This window comes from Protopterus annectens, chromosome 5.part0 (assembly GCF_019279795.1).
Source record: "Protopterus annectens isolate FY-2018-M chromosome 5.part0, PAN1.0, whole genome shotgun sequence".
Classification (NCBI taxonomy): domain Eukaryota; kingdom Metazoa; phylum Chordata; order Ceratodontiformes; family Protopteridae; genus Protopterus; species Protopterus annectens.
This window is the reverse complement of record NC_056735.1, coordinates 1,186,717,953-1,186,737,849: the sequence shown is the minus strand read 5'-3', so window position 1 is coordinate 1,186,737,849 and position 19,897 is coordinate 1,186,717,953. Positions and strand designations below refer to the sequence as shown.

General features: G+C 44.5%; 1 protein-coding gene across 2 annotated transcripts in view; it reads left to right on the top strand.

The window, feature by feature from the left end:
• The window catches only part of TRIP12 (thyroid hormone receptor interactor 12), a 3,849,287-nt gene that overhangs the window by 361,455 nt on the left and 3,467,935 nt on the right, over positions 1 to 19,897 (top strand). For both annotated transcript variants that reach the window (XM_044071052.1, XM_044071053.1), the window contains one exon: positions 1,798 to 1,900. In XM_044071052.1, coding sequence (XP_043926987.1) covers positions 1,798 to 1,900 — 103 coding nt within the window. The remainder of the gene's footprint in view (positions 1 to 1,797; positions 1,901 to 19,897) is intronic.

Here is a 19,897-nt window from a genome sequence, read left to right as displayed (position 1 = left end):
CCATCTGTTATGACTGCAGCTGTATGCACGATGAATAGTACAGTTTTGTACCTACCATAAATGTAGATGTTCGAGTGCTAATACAGCTGCAGTCCAGGTTTCCCTCCCTCCTTCCCCTCTAGGGGTATTCTTTTATGGTGTATTTGCTTGCAGCTACTGTTTTTTGATTATATTGCATTGCATTACTACATAATTTTATGTATTGCCTTCCTTCTGGGGGCACCTGACATCTGGGGCAAGAAAAACTGAAGAAAATGGCGTCTGCTGGTTCTTTTATACCCCTGTCGCACTGACATCAGGGAAGAAGCGACGACAACCGACGCTGGACCTAGACTTTGGAGTTCGGCCGACCGAGGACCCGCCTGATGGCAGGAGAACCCATCTGTTATGACTGCAGCTGTATTAGCACTCGAACATCTACATTTATGGTAGGTACAAAACTGTACTTTTCTGCTACTTACACCATGGTAAATCTGTGCCCAAGGGCATTAGGTCTCATTCCACGAGAGCTGCAGCTACTTCAGTAGCCTTTCTAAGGGGAGTACCAACCAAAGACATTCTATAGGTTGCTACTTGGAGTCCTGGTCATGCCTTTACAAAGCATTATCATTTGCCTCTTTACTGTAAGTCCAGAGCAGGCTTTGCCACTGCAGTTCTGCAGGTCCTTATCGCCGCTCCTAATGCTGTTTAGCTCCAGCCCCCCCAACCATAGCTTTGGGATTCTACCCAAATGTAATGACTGCAACAGTGAAACACGAAGAACATAGTACAGTTGTGTACACCTAACATAAATGTAGATGTTCGAGTGTATTCACTGTTGCAGTCCAGATTACCCTCCTGCCATCCCCGTCATTCTGGAGTTCATCTTTCCTTCTCTATTTTCTACAACCTATGTGGTGTATTTGCTGGTAGATGAAGGTAAAGTTTATATTGATGCGTGTATATACATATACATATATATATATATATATATATATATAGATATAGATATATATATATATATATAGATATAGATATATATATATATATATATATATATATATATATATATATATATATATATAGATATATATATATATATATATATATATATAGATATAGATATATAGATATATAGTTTTTTTTTCTGCTACCTTTTTGGGGGCACCTGACATCGGGGGCTAGAAAAACTAAAGAAAATGGCATAGTCTGCATGTTTTATACCCCTGACGACCTGTCATGGAAGAGGAGACCGCAACCGACGCAGGACCCAAGACTTTGGAATTCAGGCTAACTGAGGGCAATCTGCCAGCAGATTACCGAAATGTAATGACCGCAACAGTGAATACACTCGAACATCTACATTTATGGTAAGTGTACACAACTGGACTTTTCTTAAGAGATGTTATTAAAAATGGGAGAGTTCTGCCTGTCGGTGTGGCTGTCTGCCTGTCGGTGTGGCTGTCTGCCTGTCGGTGTGGCTCTCTGCCTGTCGGTGTGGCTCTCTGCCTGTCGGTGTGGCTCTCTGCCTGCCTGCCTGTCTCTGCCTGCCTGCCTGTGTGTATTACTAGGGTTGTTTGCCTCTAAACTTGAGGGCCCGTTTCCTGAATTGTTTTGTACACTGTCCTTTTTACTACTGTGATTTAGTTCTGATGGTGTTTTTGAGTCATGTAATGCTTTTTTTGCTGGTAATACATCCCGTAATATTGCTGGACCAGGTTTCACTTATTTATTTATTTATTTTTAATGCACTTTTAACTCACCAAAGGTGAGGAGTAGGTGAAAAAATTAAGAAAGTCACCTTTGCTTGCTCTTTAGGTTTAAGAAAGTCAAAGAAACGTAGTGAGTCACCACCAGCGGAGCTCCCCAGCTTGCGGCGGAGCACACGCCAAAAGACCACGGGCTCCTGTGCTAGTACCAGGCAAGTAAATTTACTGAATAGTATGTTTAATTTTTAGGGCATTTGAAGCAGTCTACAGAAAAGTGTCAGCCTTTTTTTACTGGTACTGAAATTACAGTAGGAGGTGTTATCTTGTATGGGTCTGTATTTAATAAAGCATGGTAATAAGTAAAAAAAAATGGCTACGTTACTGTAAGCAGCACAAAGTGGGCAAGCCCTAAAGGGGTTTATAGACAAAGAATTATAACTGAGATTGAGTATAACCAAGTAGATGTGTGTGTGTGTGAAAAACAGATATCAAGAATTTCACATTGAGAGCACTGCATTTTACCTCCTTGCTGCCACCCAAGAGTCTGAAGCATTAGACAGCGTGGGCAAGAGACGATGTTCATCGTGTTTCACTGTTGCAGTCATGACTGTAGGGTTCTCCCCTGCCGGCAGGTAGTCCTCGGTCGGCCAGAATCCCAAAGTCTGGGTCCGGCGTCGGCTGTTCAACCATGCTCCCTGACGTCCGAGCGCCAGGAGTACAAAGCTGACAGCCGACGCCACGTTCTCCAGTCTTTCTTGCCGTGCGGTGATAGCAGTTCGCAAGTGCCGGTCGACTGACTCCTGACAATTTTTTCTGAAAAACTTCAGTCCGAAGACTTTTTTCTCCACTCAAAACTAAGTACCCCGTTGGGGAAACTTTTTCTTGCTCCAGTCCGATGTCAGAAAAAGTTAATAATTGTATTTCATGTGGGAAGCAAATACCTCATAAGGATTTTCATTCTTACTGTATTCCTTGCTTAGGCCCTGACCACAACGTAGCTAGTTGTCAGTTTTGTGCTAGATTCAATCAGCGTACAATTAAACGAAGGTACGATTTTGCATTTCATTACTTCGGTAGGCGTTTTAACTACAAAATGTTGTCTGATACGGTTCCGGCTACCGGAGTTCACAAACAACGCAGGGACAAAGACAGGCCTCCGAGGTCCAAATCTGATGATATCGCACAAGCAGAGCCAGCTTCAGGTTCGGCCGTCGTCAGTGAGTCGCTTTTGCAGCCCCTGTCGTCGGCCATTTCGGAACAGATGGCTGAAACGGACTCCCACGAGGAGCCAACTAGGCCTTTGAATATTTCTATTGCAGGACCTTCGGACAATGCTCCTTCGGATGGGTCCGGAGCCGCTGTGAAGGTACCGGCTTCCGAAGGGGTTTTCAGGCCTACTCAGCTTTTAATAAAGGCAAAGCCAAAGACAAAGGCAAAGACTCCTTCCAAATCAAAGACTGCAACACAGGCCTCTTCTGAACCGGCTCCCAAGTCACAGAAACATTTACTTAAGATGGTGGAGGATTTACTTACTATGATTAGGGGTTCACATCCCCCTCCAGATAAAAGGCCAAGGCAGTAAGTTTATTATGATTCCTCTGATCAGGCTTCTGTTTCTTCAGTTTCTTCTTGTGACCAGGAATATTCTTTCCCTCTTTATGAGGATTCTGATGCTGAGGAATCCATTCCTTCAGCTTCTCCCCCTGAGGATTTCTCTTTTGGGGAAACTTTGCATGAAATGAGGGAATATTTCCACTGGGAAGGACAGGAGTATTCAGAATCTAAGAAAAGACTAAGGGATTTTCTTCTTCTTCCCCAACATAGACCCCTGGCTATTCCTCCTGTTTTGGATATTGTGGATGATGCTTTTTCGGAGGCTAACTTAACCCCTGACTCGTTTCCTCCTGCTCCTGTTAAGCCTGATAGATATTACAGGGTTCCTGATTCCCACCAGTTTTTATACAAGAACCCTACTGCTGACCCTGAAACTATTTCTCAGGGTCCTAAGGGAGTTGAGGCCGCTTCTGCTAAAAACCCCATTCCCACTGAGAAGGATTCTAGATCTTTAGAAAGATGGGGCAAAAAAGTGTACACTTCTGCTACTTTATCTATTAGGGCTTTAAACTGTCAGTTTCATATGCTGAAATACCAGCAATTTCTCTTGTCTGTTTTAAAACAAAAGCTTACTTCCATTTCTGCCTGTGCAGATGATAAGGAATTACATGACTTAATGCATGCCACTGAACAAGTTGGGAAGCATGGTTTACACTGTGGATTTGATGCCTTGGAGGCTTCTTGTAGGGCTGCTGCCTCTGGCACAGTTATTAGAAGGCATGCATGGTTAAAGGAACAAAATTTACCAGAACAAGTAAAAGCTAAATTATTGGATACTCCTGTTCAGCATAATGTTTTGTTTGGATCAAAAGCTGAAGAGGTGATTAAAAAGATGGAGGACAAGGCGAAATCCATGCAAACAGTTAGATTTCTTACAAGTACAGCCACCCAGATTTAGCAGGAATTGGCCTACAAAAAATTGGTCCTTTCCCAATTCAGACAGGCCTCAGAGGGGTAGATATAGACGCTCCTGAGGAAGGCCTCAAACACAAGCTTCTTATAGACCAAGACAGTGGACTGCTTCCACCCCTAGGGGAGGAGAGGACAGGTCACAAACTCATAGGAAACAGACTCAATGACTCCCCTCTGTTGGGCTGCAGGAATTTCTTGCCTGGAAGCCCCTCTCGGAGGAAAACTTTCTCTTTTTCATCGAAATTGGACTCGTATAACCCCAAGACAAGTGGGTTCTGGATGTGGTTTCAAGAGGGTACAAATTCCATTTTCATACACTGCCAAGGCCAAGCAGATGGCCAGACCTTCCAAAACATCAATGGACAGAGGCCTTAAACCAGGTGGAAGCTCTTTTGGCTATGAAAGCCATAGAACTAGTTCCACTTTCAGAGATGGGACAAGGTTTTTACTCAAGGCTCTTTCTAGTCCCCAGGAAGCAAAATTCATGGAGACCCATTCTGGATCTGTCAGTCTTGAACACCTTTCTAGAGATTCCAAAATTCAAGATGCTTACTCTACAGCAGCTACTTACAATGCTGTCCAGAAATACATTGATGGTAACTTTGGATTTAAAGGAGGCATATTTACACATTCCCATCAGGCAGGAACGCAGAAAATACCTCAGGTTCAAGGCCAGATCGAGGCACTTTCAATTCTCTGTGCTGCCCTTTGGATTGTCTACTGCGCCCAGGGTCTTCACCAAATGCCTGGCTCCAGTAGTAGTTTACTGCAGACGCAAGGGAATTCAGATTTATCCTTATCTGGACGACTGTCTTATTCAGGCAGACAGCAAGGAGGTCTTACTCCAGCATCTACGGTTTGTTCAGGATCTCCTCAAGTTCCTGGGATTCACTGTAAACATAAAAAAGTCAAATTTGACACCCTCACAACGGATAATTTTTCTGGGTGCTTCTTTAAACACAACAACCCAGATGGCATCTCTGACATACGAAAAACAGTTTCTGCTGGCTTCAACTTTCAAAACCTTGGCAACTTTAACTCGGCTATCTGCAAGGAGATTCCTGCAGGCTTTGGGTTACATGGCCTCCTGCATCCTTCTCGTACCATATGCAAGACTACACATGAGGAAAATACAGTGGTACCTAAAAAGTGTATGGTCTCAGCATTGCCACAGTTTAGACATACTGATCTCCGTGCTGCCTTGTCTTCAAAAGGAATTCCTTTGGTGGTCCAAGGCATGTACTCTAAACAAAGGGAAACCCTTCTGTCTGCCTCCTGCCACTCTGATTCTAACCATGGACGCCTCGCAATATGCATGGGGAGCCCATTTTCAGTGCAGCTGTCTGCAGGGCTTTTGGACAAAGGATCAGAAGCACCTGCATATCAATTTAAAGGAAATGTTAGCCGTTCAGAAAGCTCTAATGGCCTTCAGGAATCTTCTACAACCAGGACAACTACTGATACGGACAGACAACACCACAGTTATGTGGTACATAAACAAGCAAGGGGGATCTCATTCCTACCCCCTATGCAGACTAGCCATGGATCTATGGAACACAGCTCTAGCTTGCAATCTGGACCTTCAATTTCAGTTTCTACCAGGGAAGCAAAACTTCCTGGCAGACAGTCTGAGCAGAAACCTTTCGGATCCACACGAGTGGATGCTGGACACCGAAATATTCAGGATGATAACAGCAGTCTGGGGATGTCCTCACATAGACCTCTTTGCATCCCATCTCAGTCATCTACAGAATTTTTGCACCAGGACTTTCCACGAACGAGCTTGGAAAGTGGATGCACTATCATTCAGTTGGAGAAACCACTCGGGATATGCCTTTCCGCCTCTTCCCCTTCTTCCACGGGTATTATTAAAGATCAAACAGGACAAGCCCAAGATGATAATCTTGTTGGCCCCAAATTGGCCTCGACAGTTTTGGTACCCTACTCTGAAAAACTTATGTCTGGAGCCCCCTTGGGTCTTACCACAGACTCCAAACCTTCTGTCCCAACATCAGGGTCAAGTTCTACACTCCCATGTCAGCACTCTCAGCCTGGTGGCCTGGTTAATCCAGGGCCTTTGATTCCTTCTCTCCTACCCAAGCAGGCTATGGATGTCATTTTAGAAGCCAGACGTCCTAGCACTAGAAAATCTTATGCAGGAAAATGGAAAAAATTTTGTTCCTGGATGCAGGCTCAGGATTCTGATCCTTTCCTTCCGAACATTCCTTTGATTTTACTTTACCTGACAGATCTCTTGCATAAGGGTCTCTCTTTCTCTTCCATTAAGATACATGCCTCTGCTATTTCCGCTCATTATAATACAGACCCTCCAATCTTTTCCCACCAGCTCATGAGACAGTTTCTCAGAGGAGCTAAGAACTTAAGACCTCCTAGATCTCCTCCCATTCCTGCTTGGGATCTCAACTATGTTTTGGAAGAGCTCACCTTACCTCCTTTTGAGCCTGCTGCCTCTTCTGACATCAAGTTTTTATCTTGGAAAACAGCCATCCTGTTAGCCCTGACCTCTGCCAGGAGAGTTTCAGAGTTGCAAGCTCTTATGGCTGTGGAACCTTATATTATTTTTCATCAAGACAGGATGTCTTTGAGGACTAATCCTACATTCATGCCTAAGGTGGTTTCCAAAGTGGCTTTAAATCAAACTATCCACTTGCCAAATTTTTTCCCCACTCCTCAAAATAAAGGGGAAAGGATCTTACATTCCTTGGATGTACACAGACAACTACGTTTTTACCTGGACAGAACCAAGGACATCAGAAAATCAGAGCAATTGTTTGTTTCTTATGCTTCAAGTTCCCAAGGTAAAGCCATTTCAAAACAGACCATTTCTAAATGGATTGCTCATGGCATCAGATTTTGTTATTCACACCATGGAAAGCAAATCCCAGGGAGTATACGGACCCATTCCACCAGAGCTGCTGCCACTTCTGCTGCCTTCCTCAGGGGAGTTCCTACCAAAGACATTTTGGAAGCTGCAACTTGGAGTTCAGTGCATACTTTTTCAAAGCACTACAATCTACCTCTCTACTCTAAGTCTAGGGCAGGCTTTGCTTCTGCAGTCTTGCAGGGCCTTTTAGCCGCCCCTTCTACTTTATGACCACCTCCCTTTCGTTCTGCTTTGGGATTCTACCCTACAGTCATGACTGCAACAGTGAAACACGATGAACATAGTACAGTTGTGTACACTTACATAAATGTAGATATTCGAGTGTCTTCACTGTTGCAGTCTGGGTTTCCCTCCCTCCTGTCCCCTCTTATTTTTACTTTTGTGTGGTTCCTTTTTTCACCATTCTTCTGAGGTGTATTTGCAAAGGATATGGGACCTTTCTCATTTTGGGACTCCTGACATCTGGGGCAAGAAAAACTGGAGAACATGACGTCGGCTGTCAGCTTTGTACTCCTGGCGCTCTGACATCAGGGAGCATGGTTGAACAGCCGACGCTGGACCCAGACTTTGGGATTCTGGCCGACTGAGGACTGCCTGCTGGCAGGGGAGAACCCTACAGTCATGACTGCAACAGTGAAGACACTCAAACATCTACATTTATGGTAAGTGTACACAACTGTACTTTCTTTTTTGACTGAGGTGAGGTATTCCTTTGAGCCTTTGCACTGAATGAGATATTGCACAGAAAGTGTGATGTTTTTGCTAATTGTGATGATTATTTTATTACTGCTGCAGTAGCTGTGTAGGTTATATCCTTCTCGTGATGTAACAGCCAGCCAGTTTCCAGAGTCTGAGTTCCACACACACGCAGACCATTATCAGCTTGAACAGATGAAAGTCTCTGGTTTGGGCGCCAGACCTTTCAGAACTTTCCTGCCACTGAAGAGCATTCCTCTTGCTGCCTTCCAAGGGTTGATGGTCTGCTTACAGTTTTCACTGATGGGCAAAGTACCCTTCAGGGGAAAAAAATTCCACTTTATTTTTATGACAAACTTTTTTTTTTTCTGTAAAAATAATTGATTTTAGTTAGGGAAACACGTTTCATGGACTTTCAGTTTTTTTTAAATTGTTCTTTCCTTTCTGGTTTTGTGACCTTGAATGTTTAGTATGCAGCAGGAATCCCCCCTCCCTATTTGCTACTTAGAACTTATTTACTGGTTTTGTCTTGCTGTTTGCTGTAGATGTCAGTCTTTTCTGTTGCAGTGGTAGGAAGTTTCTAGTCAGTGAGTTGGCTTCACAGAAGTGTTTTTATATATTCCATGGTGATGTAGTATAGATCAATTTTTTGTCCATTATCCCTCATTCTCCCTTGAAATCCAGCCATTTTCTCAACTACCCCCACCTACTTTTTACAGTCAGAAGACACCAGGATGGAGAAGTTGGAGCTGTGAGGAGTCCATTCAGAAAGTCAGTTTTTTTATGTATACAATGGGCTTCCCTTGTCAGCCAGTAAGTATGAGGCACTTTGGCTTCCAACTTGCTTGAAGGTGTGTGCTTCTCACACCTGCATCGCTTATCCAGAGTACTTGCACACCTTTACTTTACATTTGTTTAACAAGACACTCTGTTTTGCTTTCTGTGCCTCCTCTATTCCCATCTCACTCTTACCCTTTTCTTTACCTGTTCCATATCCTATTGAATGCCTTTGTAGATGTGCTCACCACTACCTATTCCTGCAGTCTCTCCTCTGTACTTTCTGATATCTAAAGGTTAGTTATTTTCTGTTGTCTGCTGCCTATGTCCCCTGCTTCGCATTCTGTCCTTGTTCAGAACAACCCCTTCACATCTCAGTGTCATGATCCTTTTCATTAGTATCATGCCACCTTCCCCTGTTTCTTCTAATGTCAGTTTAGTATAACTGTAGAAGTCCTTGCCTTATTCTTCACTGAAGAGATCTCCTTCCAAGGATAGCCCATTGTCCAGTCAATATACCAAAGCCTTTGGATTTTATAGGTACTGTACTACACTGTACACGTATGCTCCCTGCATACAGCATAAAGGTGATGTGCGGACGCAGTTGTTGAGAACTTCTTTGCTTCCAGTTCATTATTGAACATCAGTCTGAATGCCCTTTATTGTGCTGGTCACTAAGCCATCTTCAAATAAGTAGATAAGTACCTCGTTGGGGTTTCTTTCTTTAATATTGTTACTTGTGATCATGTCATCCAAGAAGAGAAGATGTCTGTGTAGGAGATATATTCCCCATAAAGACCATAATGACAAATGTCTTTTTTGCTTAGGTGCTTCCCATGACTATATGTACTGCTCTATCTATATTAAGTGTTTGCCTCCAAGACCCTCCGTAGTCACTTATCTTCCATCTCCATATACCTTGCGAACCAGTGTCTTAAAACTGTTGTCTCGGTGCTATGGTGTATTGCTCCCATGCCGAGGGACAACAGTCTTCCAAGTAGGCCAAAAAGCCTGATCCTTTTGCTGTCCAGCTTCCAGCAGACATCTCTCTAGAAGCTAGTGAAATCCCTGAAGAACATGAGCTGCTTGCATTAGATTCCTCTGCTTCCACCCTATCTGAGGCTGGCATGGATCCGAGCTCTTGCATGCCCTCCAAGACTTTTCAAATGTTTGCTGTGGGCATTGAGGGGGGACACCACACTCAAATCTTTGTCCAGGAAGAGATTCCTACTACAATCCTTGAGTCCTGATGAGAGTTTTAAGGCAGGAAGTTCCACTTAAGAAAAAGCAAAAGATCAAGCATATTGCACCTATTGCTAAGGGTCCCCAGCATGAATGGCAGGAGTTTACTCAAGGCTTGTTCAATGTCTTAACGACTTTGAAGCCCTTTAATGACTTAATGAGTTTGAAGCCCCGTCAAGGGTTGTCAGTTCCTGTTCTTCCCTGGTCATCCATGCGTGTTAAGAGGGCAAGGGAATTGGATTCTTCAGATGACAGCCTAGATTCTAGGGCAAAATCCCTTGCATACACTGCTCAGATTTCTTCTCCTGTAGACACTTGCTCAGAGGAAGAGGATTCTTTGAGCCTGGAGTCCCCCTTGGAAGAGTTATCTTTTGGGGAAACTATTGCTAGTATGATGGAGTACTTTAAGTAGTATTGCTCCCAGGTCTCTGACATCCAAAAGAGATGTGAGCTAAGCCATCTGCTGTTCCTCCTGTGTTGACTGCACTTTCGGACTCTGCTGCCTCTGTAGCTCTTGACTCTCGACCTGCACCCTATAAGAAACTTGACAGGTTCTACACAATACCCTAGTGTTGCTAATTTTTGTTTAAATGTCCTCCTGTTTACCCTTCTGTGGTTTCATTCTCAACTTATAAGCCGTTTAAACTTTTACCGCCTTCTGTGCTCCTTCCTTTTGATAAGAATTAGTAGTACTATGGAAAGGTTGGGTAAAAAAAGCGAATACTGTTGCCACCTTTTTTTTTCAGGCTGTTAATTACCAGACCCACATGACCAGGTACGTCTTTGCTGTCTATTCTGAGGTAGCTAAGGTTGTCTCTGATCTGCCTGATTTAGAAGTGAAAGCTTCAGCTGTTTTCCTGCTTGGGTCTTCTTCCCAGGTTGCTCGTAACTCCGTAAAATGAAGTTGCTATTGTTACTGATGTCTTTTCCATGGCTGCTGCTCTTTTGGCTCTGTGATGAGGCATTATTCTTGGTTTCATCTTCAGGCCTTGTCTGATATTAAAGCAACATTTTTGAATGCTCCTCTAATAAAAATCTTTTTGGGACAGCTTCTGCTAAGCTTCCCAAGACCCTCCAGGGTAAGGGTAAGGCCATCCATGAACTCAGGCATATGATGTTCATCGTGCATACAGCTGCAGTAATCACAGATGGGTTTTCTGCCGTCAGGCGGTCCCTAGGTCGGCCGAATTCCAAAGTCTTGGTCCGGCGTCGGTTGTCGTCGCTTTCTCTTCTGACGTCAGTGAGGCCAGAGTATATAAGACACAGCCGACGCCATGTTCTTCAGTCTTTTTTGCCGCGCGGTGCCCGAAGCAGAAGCAGTTTGCAAGTGCCGGTCGGCCAGCTCCTGAGTTACGAAAATTTTGGAAACCGAAGTCTTCATTAAAGCTAAGTACCCTGTTGGGGAAACTTTTCTTGCCTCAGACCGATGTCAGAAAAAGTTAATAATTGTATTTCTTGTGGGAAGCAAATACCGCATAAGGATTTCCATTCCCTCTGCATACCTTGTTTAGGCCCAGACCACGACGTCTCGGGCTGTCGCTTTTGCGCTACCTTCAATAAACGCACTATTAAGCGTCGAGCGGAGTCTGCCCAACACTATTTTGGTAAAGCTTTTGATTATAAAATGTCGTCGGACACTCCGACTACCGTTTTGTCCAAAAAACGCAAGGAAAAGGACTGACACGCGAGGCCCGCGGTCCCCGCCGACACCATGCCAAAACAGGCTACACGTCCGGTTCTCAGCGAGACGCCTTTGCAGTCCCTGACTACCGACGACACTCCTTTGGCGTTGTCCTCTGTACCCGAGACCGCTGGGACCTCGGCCCTTTCCCAGACTACAACCACCGAAGCCTTTGCTAATGTTGAGCCTACTAATGTGGACAGGTCCACCTCCACCCATGGTGTCTTTAGACCCTCATCTTCCTTTTCTATTAAGGCCTTTACTAAATCCAAAGCAGCCAGGCACCCCAAGAGGCCTGTTGCACAGGGCCCATCTCCAGGTCCCATGCCTAAAAAACAGATGCTTAAAATGGCTGAGGATTTAATTATCCTTATCAGAGGTTCTCAACCCCCTCCAGACAAGAGACCCAGAGTGGAGGAAGATTCTCCCTCTTCTGATCAGGGATCCATTTTATCAGAACATTCTGATGCAGAGGAACACTCTTACTCCCCTTTTGAGGATTCGGATGCAGAACAGTCCATCCCTTCTGTATCTCCTCCTGAGGATTTTTCCTTTGGGGAAACCTTGCACACCTTGAGGGAACACTTCCATTGGGAAGGCCAAGACTTCTCAGATTCTAAGAAAAGGCTTAGGGAATTTCTTTTGTTACCTCAACACAGACCTCTGGCGATACCCCCTGTTTTGGACATACTTGATGATGTTTATTCGGAGGCTTGCCTTAACCCGGATTCTCTGCCTCCTGCACCATTCAAACCTGATAGGTATTACAGAGTACCCAACTCTCACCAATTTCTCTTCAAAAGCCATAATGCTGACCCTGAAACCATTTCACAAGGCCCCAAGGGATTGAAGGCCTCCACTGCCAAGAATCCACTTCCTGCAGAAAGGGAGTCAAGATCTTTAGAAAGGTGGGGTAAAAAGGTATATACCTCGGCCACCCTAGCCATGAGGGCCTTAAATTGTCAGTTTCATATGCTTAAATATCAACAGTTCCTGTTATCACAATTAAGGAATAAAATGTCTCAACCTGAACAACCAGATTTAAAGGAGTTACAGGATATGATGCATAGTGCAGAGCAAGTGGGTAAACACACTTTACAATGTGGTTATGATGCCCTAGAGGCTTCAAGTAGAGCGGCTGCTACAGGATCAGTCATTCACAGACATGCCTGGCTTAGAGAACAAAACTTGCCTGATCATGTCAAAGCTAAACTTCTAGATGCTCCTTTACAAAAGGATGTGCTGTTTGGTACTAATGCTGAGGAGATACTACGGAAAATGGAAGAAAAAGCCAAATCTATGCAAACTGTCAAAGCCTTTTTACAGGTCCAACCACCACGTTTTAGCAGAAATTGGCCTTCAAAAAACTGGTCCTTTCCAGCCACTGACAAGCCCCAAAGAGTTAGATACAGACGCACAAGGGGCAGAGGGCAATCACAAGGATCATATAGAGGACGACAATGGCAAACTCCAGCGCCAAGAGGTGGCGAGGACAGTGCACAACAATACAGGAAGCAAACCCAATGACTCCCTCATTTCCATGCCAAGCATGTCTCAGCTGGCAGCACCTTTGGGAGGAAAGCTAGCATTATTTGCAGCCAATTGGCATATTGTCACAACAGACAAATGGATCCTGGACATTATAAACAGAGGCTACAAATTTCATTTTCACACTTCCAAAAATGAGAGGCATGCCAAACCTGCCATAGAATCAAAGGGCAGAGGCACAACTACAAATTTCAAAGCTCATAAGCATGAGAGCTATTCAAGAGGTACCTACTCACGAACAAGGTCAAGGTTTTTATTCAAGACTTTTTCTGGTACCAAGGAAAGGAACCGACTGGAGACCCATTTTGGACTTATCCATCCTAAACACATTTCTACTTGTACCAAAATTCAGGATGCTCACATTACAGCAACTTCTTCCCATGCTGGGCAAGGAGTTTTGGCTGGTAACATTGGACCTCAAGGAGGCATACCTGCATGTCCCAATCAGACAAAGCTGCAGAAGATACCTCAGATTTCTTGCAGGTTCAATCCACTATCAATTCTCTGCATTGCCCTTTGGCTTATCTACTGCGCCCAGAGTATTCACAAAGTGCCTGGCATCAGTGATTGCCTACTGCAGACTTCAAGGGATACAAATTTACCCTTATTTGGACGACTGCCTGATCCAAGCGGACAGCAAACACATACTTCTGGAACATCTGGCATATGTGACATGGTTATTGCTTTCTCTGGGGTACACAACCAACAAAGAGAAATCAAGGCTAACACCATCTCAGAAAATAACTTTCCTGGGTGCCAACTTGGACACAAACACCCAGATGGCCTATCTTACGCCAGAAAAACAGGGGCAACTATCTCATTACTTCAAAATACTAGCAAAAAGTACCAGGCTTACTGCAAGGAAAATCCTGCAGGCTCTGGGATTCATGGCATCTTGCATTCTTTTAATCCCATGTGCAAAGCTGTATATGAGGAAACTTCAATGGTACCTAAAAAACCTATGGTCTCAACACAGTCACAGTTTGGAAACAGTAATACCAATAATCCCATGTTTGCAAAAGGAATTTCTATGGTGGGCCCAAGCATGTCAAGCAAACACAGGCCTCCCATTCTGCAAGCCTCAAGCAAAGCAAGTTATCACAACAGACGCCTCAGATTACGCCTGGGGGGCGCACATGACGGACAGGTGCATCCAGGGCAAATGGTCCCAAAAAGAAAAGCACCTTCACATCAATCAAAAAGAGATGCTAGCAGTAATAAATGCAATTACAGCTTTCAAGTACTTCCTGCATCCAGGGCAATTACTGATAAGAACAGACAACACCACAGTAATGTGGTACATAAACGAACAAGGAGGAACACATTCATACCCCTTGTGCAGACTAGCCATGACTCTTTGGAACTTGGCTCTGGAATGGCAAATCGAACTTCAAGCCCAGTACCTGCCAGGATTGGAAAACACGCTGGCAGACAAATTAAGCAGAAATATGACAGATCCACACGAATGGAAGTTACATCCTCAGGTGTTTACAGAAATAACCCAAGTGTGGGGGAGGCCAGACATAGATCTTTTTGCCTCCCACAGGAATCATCAATTGGAAACGTTTTGTTCGAGGACCTTTCATCCAAAGGCCTGGAGAGTGGACGCCCTTTCATTCAGTTGGACAGCATGGACAGTTTACGCATTCCCACCTCTGCCTCTTCTGCCCAAGGTACTTTTGAAATCAAGAGCAGACAGACCGAAGATGATATTGATTGCTCCAGATTGGCCACGGCAACACTGGTACCCACTGCTGAGGAGCCTAACACATACTCCTCCCTGGTCCCTGCCTCTAATGCCTCTTCTGCTGACTCAGCACAGCTACAAAACTCTCAACAGTCAGCTGAAAACACTCAATCTCGCTGCATGGAAAATTCCTCAACACCACAACAGACCCTACTCTCCAAGGAGGTGCAGGATGTCATTTTGGAGGCCAGAAGGTCATCTACTAGAAAAGCTTACTCCGCAAAATGGAAGCGGTTTTGTTCTTGGAATGAGAAAAAAGGCCAGGACCCTAGAAAACTGAACTTGCCTCAGGTATTACAGTATTTAGCTGAGCTGCTGAACAGTGGACTTTCATTTTCTTCCATAAAAATCCATGCCTCAGCCATTTCTGCAGAATACAACACGGATCCTCCTTTATTTTCTCACCCACTCTTACGACAGTTCCTCAGAGTGGCTAAGAATATTAGACCACCAAGGAAACAACCAATACCAGCCTGGGATCTTAATTACATACTAGAAAAATTAACATTGCCTCCTTTTGAACCAGCTGCCTCAACAGATTTGCAATATTTGTCCTGGAAAACTGCCTTCCTTCTGGCTATCACTTCAGCTCAGAGTTTCGAACTACAGGCCCTCATGGCGGTGCAGCCCTTTCTCATTTTCCATCAGGACAGGGTTTCCTTCACCAACCCATCATTTATGCCTAAAGTGGTATCCAGGGTAGCTTTAAATCAAGCCATACACCTTCCTACCTTTTACCCCAATCCTCAAAACAAAGGGGAAAGGCTGCTACATTCTTTAGACATCCATAGGCAGCTACGTTACTATTTGGACAGAACAAAGTCCTTCAGGAAATCAGAACAACTCTTTGTGTCCTATGCTGTAGGGGCTCAAGGGAAGCCAGTTTCCAAGCAGACTATTTCAAAGTGGATAGGCCACTGCATACGGTTTTGTTATTCCTATCATGGGAAATCTGTTCCTACAGGTATCAGATCACACTCCACCAGGGCCACAGCTACCTCTGCAGCCTTCCTCAGAGGAGTTCCTACCAAAGATATTCTGGAGGCAGCCACTTGGAGTTCTGTACATATCTTCACAAAACACTACCACCTGCCTTTATATTCCAGAACCAGAGCAGGCTTTGCCACTGCTATTTTGCAGGGCATTCTGGCTCAACCCAGTTCCTCCTAGTACCTACCACCCTGTGCGTAGCTTTGGGACTCTACCCATCTGTGATTACTGCAGCTGTATGCACGATGAACATAGTACAGTTTTGTACCTACCATAAATGTAGATGTTAGAGTGCTAATACAGCTGCAGTACAGGTTTCCCTCCCTCCTTCCCCACTTGGTAAAGGCATGGGGCCTAACAACCTCTTCATACAACCTGACTGGGTTATCCTTCTATGGTTTATTTGCTTGCAACCACTGATTTTGGATTATATTGCATTGCATGTATACACATATAAGCATAATTTATGTATTGCCTTCCTTCTGGGGGCACCTGACATCTGGGGCAAGAAAGACTGAAGAACATGGCGTCGGCTGTGTCTTATATACTCTGGCCTCACTGACGTCAGAAGAGAAAGCGATGACAACCGACGCCGGACCAAGACTTTGGAATTCGGCCGACCGAGGGACCGCCTGACGGCAGAAAACCCATCTGTGATTACTGCAGCTGTATTAGCACTCGAACATCTACATTTATGGTAGGTACAAAACTGTACTTTTGTCTCCCTTATACTTAAATTTCAGAGGAATTTTGCCTGTCCTCCCCCTCAGCCAAGTCCTCTTGTCTTTCCATCTTTATCTGTCTCTTCCAAATTGGCAAAGGATCACTTCAGATTCTTGGGTGCATTCTGTCATTTGTCATGGGTATTTCATAAGGACCCTACCCCTTCAGGCATTTCCCAGCCACATCCAGACCGACTTTCATTTACCAGAGGTTTTTGCAGTCCCTTTTGGATTAGGGCACCATTCAACCTGTTTTTCCCACCTAAGTGGGAAGCAGTTTTTATTCCAGGATGTTTTTGGTTCCTTGGAAGGAGGGGACAGAGACCATTTCTAGACCTCTCCCTCCCAACACTTTTCTCAAGTACCTTTGTTTATGATGCTGTCTCTTCAGACTTTTCCTCTTCTACCCAGGCATTCTTGTTCTCTCTGGACCTCAAGGATGCCTATCTACATATCCCTAGTCACCCTCTGTTCAGGAAATTTTTAGATTTCTCTGTTACCTCCTCTCCTACAAACATAGAACTGTGACTCAGTCTATAGCTTGTGACTCGGCAGTAGCCTTGGGCAGGCAATCGGACCGCCTGCCACCTTTTGCCTCGAGGTCCCCGGGTGTGAGACATAGGTGTCAGACACTTCTGTCAGAGCTATACCAGTGTCTGGTTCAGATAGGGGAGAACAAAACCCTTTAGGTGCAGGTGAAGTCAGGGGTGCATAATCTGTTGCCATTGTTGTTGCATCTCCCCTGGAGATTCTACTAGTGCACTGCATGCAGAAAGGTACAGAAAACCCACCACAGTGCAGGGTAATAGTCTCTGAAAATGTTTCCACCTGAGCTGGTAGCTGTTGCTAGATCCATTGTTCAAGTAAGTAAATTATGGGGTACAAACCTGGATTATGAGCAGGGCTGGTACTCCCACCCCTTTTTAACCCCCCCCCCCCCCAAAGGATCCTGAATGTGAAGAGGATCCAGAATCTGAGGTTACGGAAGTGTCAATGTGTGATCAGTCAATTTTCTTTGAAGACAAACAGGTTCGGAAACCCAAACAGATGCTTTCCTTTTCCCAAACACTGGACTCTGGTCATAGAACCTAGTTTTTGCTTTGGAGAGAATGAGAGAGTTCTACTTCAGAATTTTCCCTGGATGTTCTTCGTGTTTCACTGTTGCATTCATGACATTTGGGTTATCTGCTTGCAGTAGCCCTCAGTCGGCCTGATTAACAAAGTCTTGCATCCTACGTGGGTTGCTGTCTCTTCTTGCGTGACTTCAGATAGGTGTACAAAACATGCAGCCGATGCCATTACATCAGTCTTTCTTGCCGTGCGGTGCCCAAAGCAGAAGCAGTTCGCAAGTGCTGGTCGGCCGACTTCTGAAATTTTCGTTTTCGAGTTTCAGAACCAAAGTCTTCAACTAAAAGCGAAGTACCTCGTTGAGGAAACTTTTTCTTGCTCTAAACCGATATCAGTAAAAGTAAATTGCATTTCTTATGGAAAGCAAATACCTCATAAAGATTTTCACTCGTACTGTATTCCTTGCCTAGGCCCTGACCACGACGTACCTCGCTGTTGGTTTTCTGCCTTATTTAAACCACGACTATCCGTTGTCAGTATATTTTTGCTTCTAAATATTTTGGTGTTCTGTTCAGTTATCCAGATATGTCTTCGGTAAGCCATCTGACTACTGACATTCTGAAAAAAACACAAAGATAAAGACAGACCCGCCTAGGTCCAAAGCTCCCGACGACGCTTCTCCTAAGCCAGTCGCCAGTTCGCCGGTACTCAGTGAGGTGCTTTCACAGCCCCTGATATCGCTACTTCAGATTCGCAGGCCTCTACTTAGACCCATTCAGAGTCCGATATGCCGTGAGATGCTTCAACTGTGGAACCTGAGGATGTTTCTACCTTGGATGGGTCCAGAGCCGCTGTGCAGGCAGTGGCTTCTGAGGGTGTATTCAGGCCTACTGACTTGCATATTAAACCGACGCCATCTTCTTCTTCAAGGCCTAAAACTTGAACCATGCCTAGAAAACGGACACCTAGACTGCATGGTCAGGCCACTATGCCTAAAAAACAAATAAGAATGGCTGTGAAGACCTTATTACTTTAATCAGGGGAAGCCAAACTTCCCCCTCTAAGAGACCTAGGACTGATTTTGCTTATGATACTACTGACCAGGATTCTGAAATTTCCGTCTCCTCTGATGACCAGGATTTACCCTTATCTACCTGTGAGGATTCTGATGCTGAGGACTCTATTCCCTCTGCCTGTTTGGCAATAAGGCAGAAGTTCTTAAAAATTTGGAGGAAAAAGCTAAATCTATGCAAACTGTTAAAGATGTCTAATAAGTACAACTTCCAAGATTTAGTAGGCATTGGCCTTCTAAGAATTGGTCCTTTCCTGCCTCTTCCAGGCTTTCTCACTCCAAACCCAGATCCACCCAGGCATCAGTCCCAGGGTACCCACAGGACTAAGCAGTGAGGGGCCCCCACTTCCACATCTGGGAGTAGTAAAACTGCCCCCTATGGTAAACTGTCTCAATGACTTAACTTTAAAACTTCCAAGCACTTTTCAACTGACTGCCCCTTTGGGGGGAAAGATTGCTCTACATGCAAAAAACTGGGAACTCATTACCCAGGACAAATGGGTTTTAAATATAGTGTACCAAGGATACAGATTTCACTTCCACACATTACAACCCCAAACGGTAGGCCAGATCACCCAAATCAGTGGGCAGAGGCTCAAAAGCAAGTACTCTCTCTCTTAAGCATAAAGGCTATTCAAACTGTACCAGAAGAGGAAAAGGGACAAGGTTTCTACTCAAGACTTTTCTTGGTACCCAGAAAAGACAATTCATGGCATCCTATCCTGGAGCTGTCTACTCTAAATACCTTCTTGGTGATTCCAAAATTCAAAATGCTGACTCTGCACCAGTTGCTTCCTATGATAGGCAAAGATGCCTGGTTGGCAACACTCTATTTAAAGGAAGCATACCTGCACATCCCAATCAGGGAATCTTGCAGAAGATACCTACGCTTCAAAGCAGGCTACATACACTATTTGTTCTCTGCACTTCCCTTTGGCTTATCTACTGCGCCCAGGGTATTAACAAAGTGCCTAGCTCCAGTCATTGCATTTTGTAGACAAAGAAATATTCAAATATACCCATTCCTGGGACAGTGTCTAATTCAGGCAGAAAGCCAGAACATACTTCTGAATCATCTGGCCTTTGTACAAAGGATGCTAACTTGCCTGGGGTACACCATAAACGAAAAGAAATCACACCTGGTACCCTGTCAACAAATTATATTCCTGGGAGCAAGCTTGAATACAACTTCCCAGATGGCTTTCCTCACGGTAGAGAAACAAATTCATTTGACA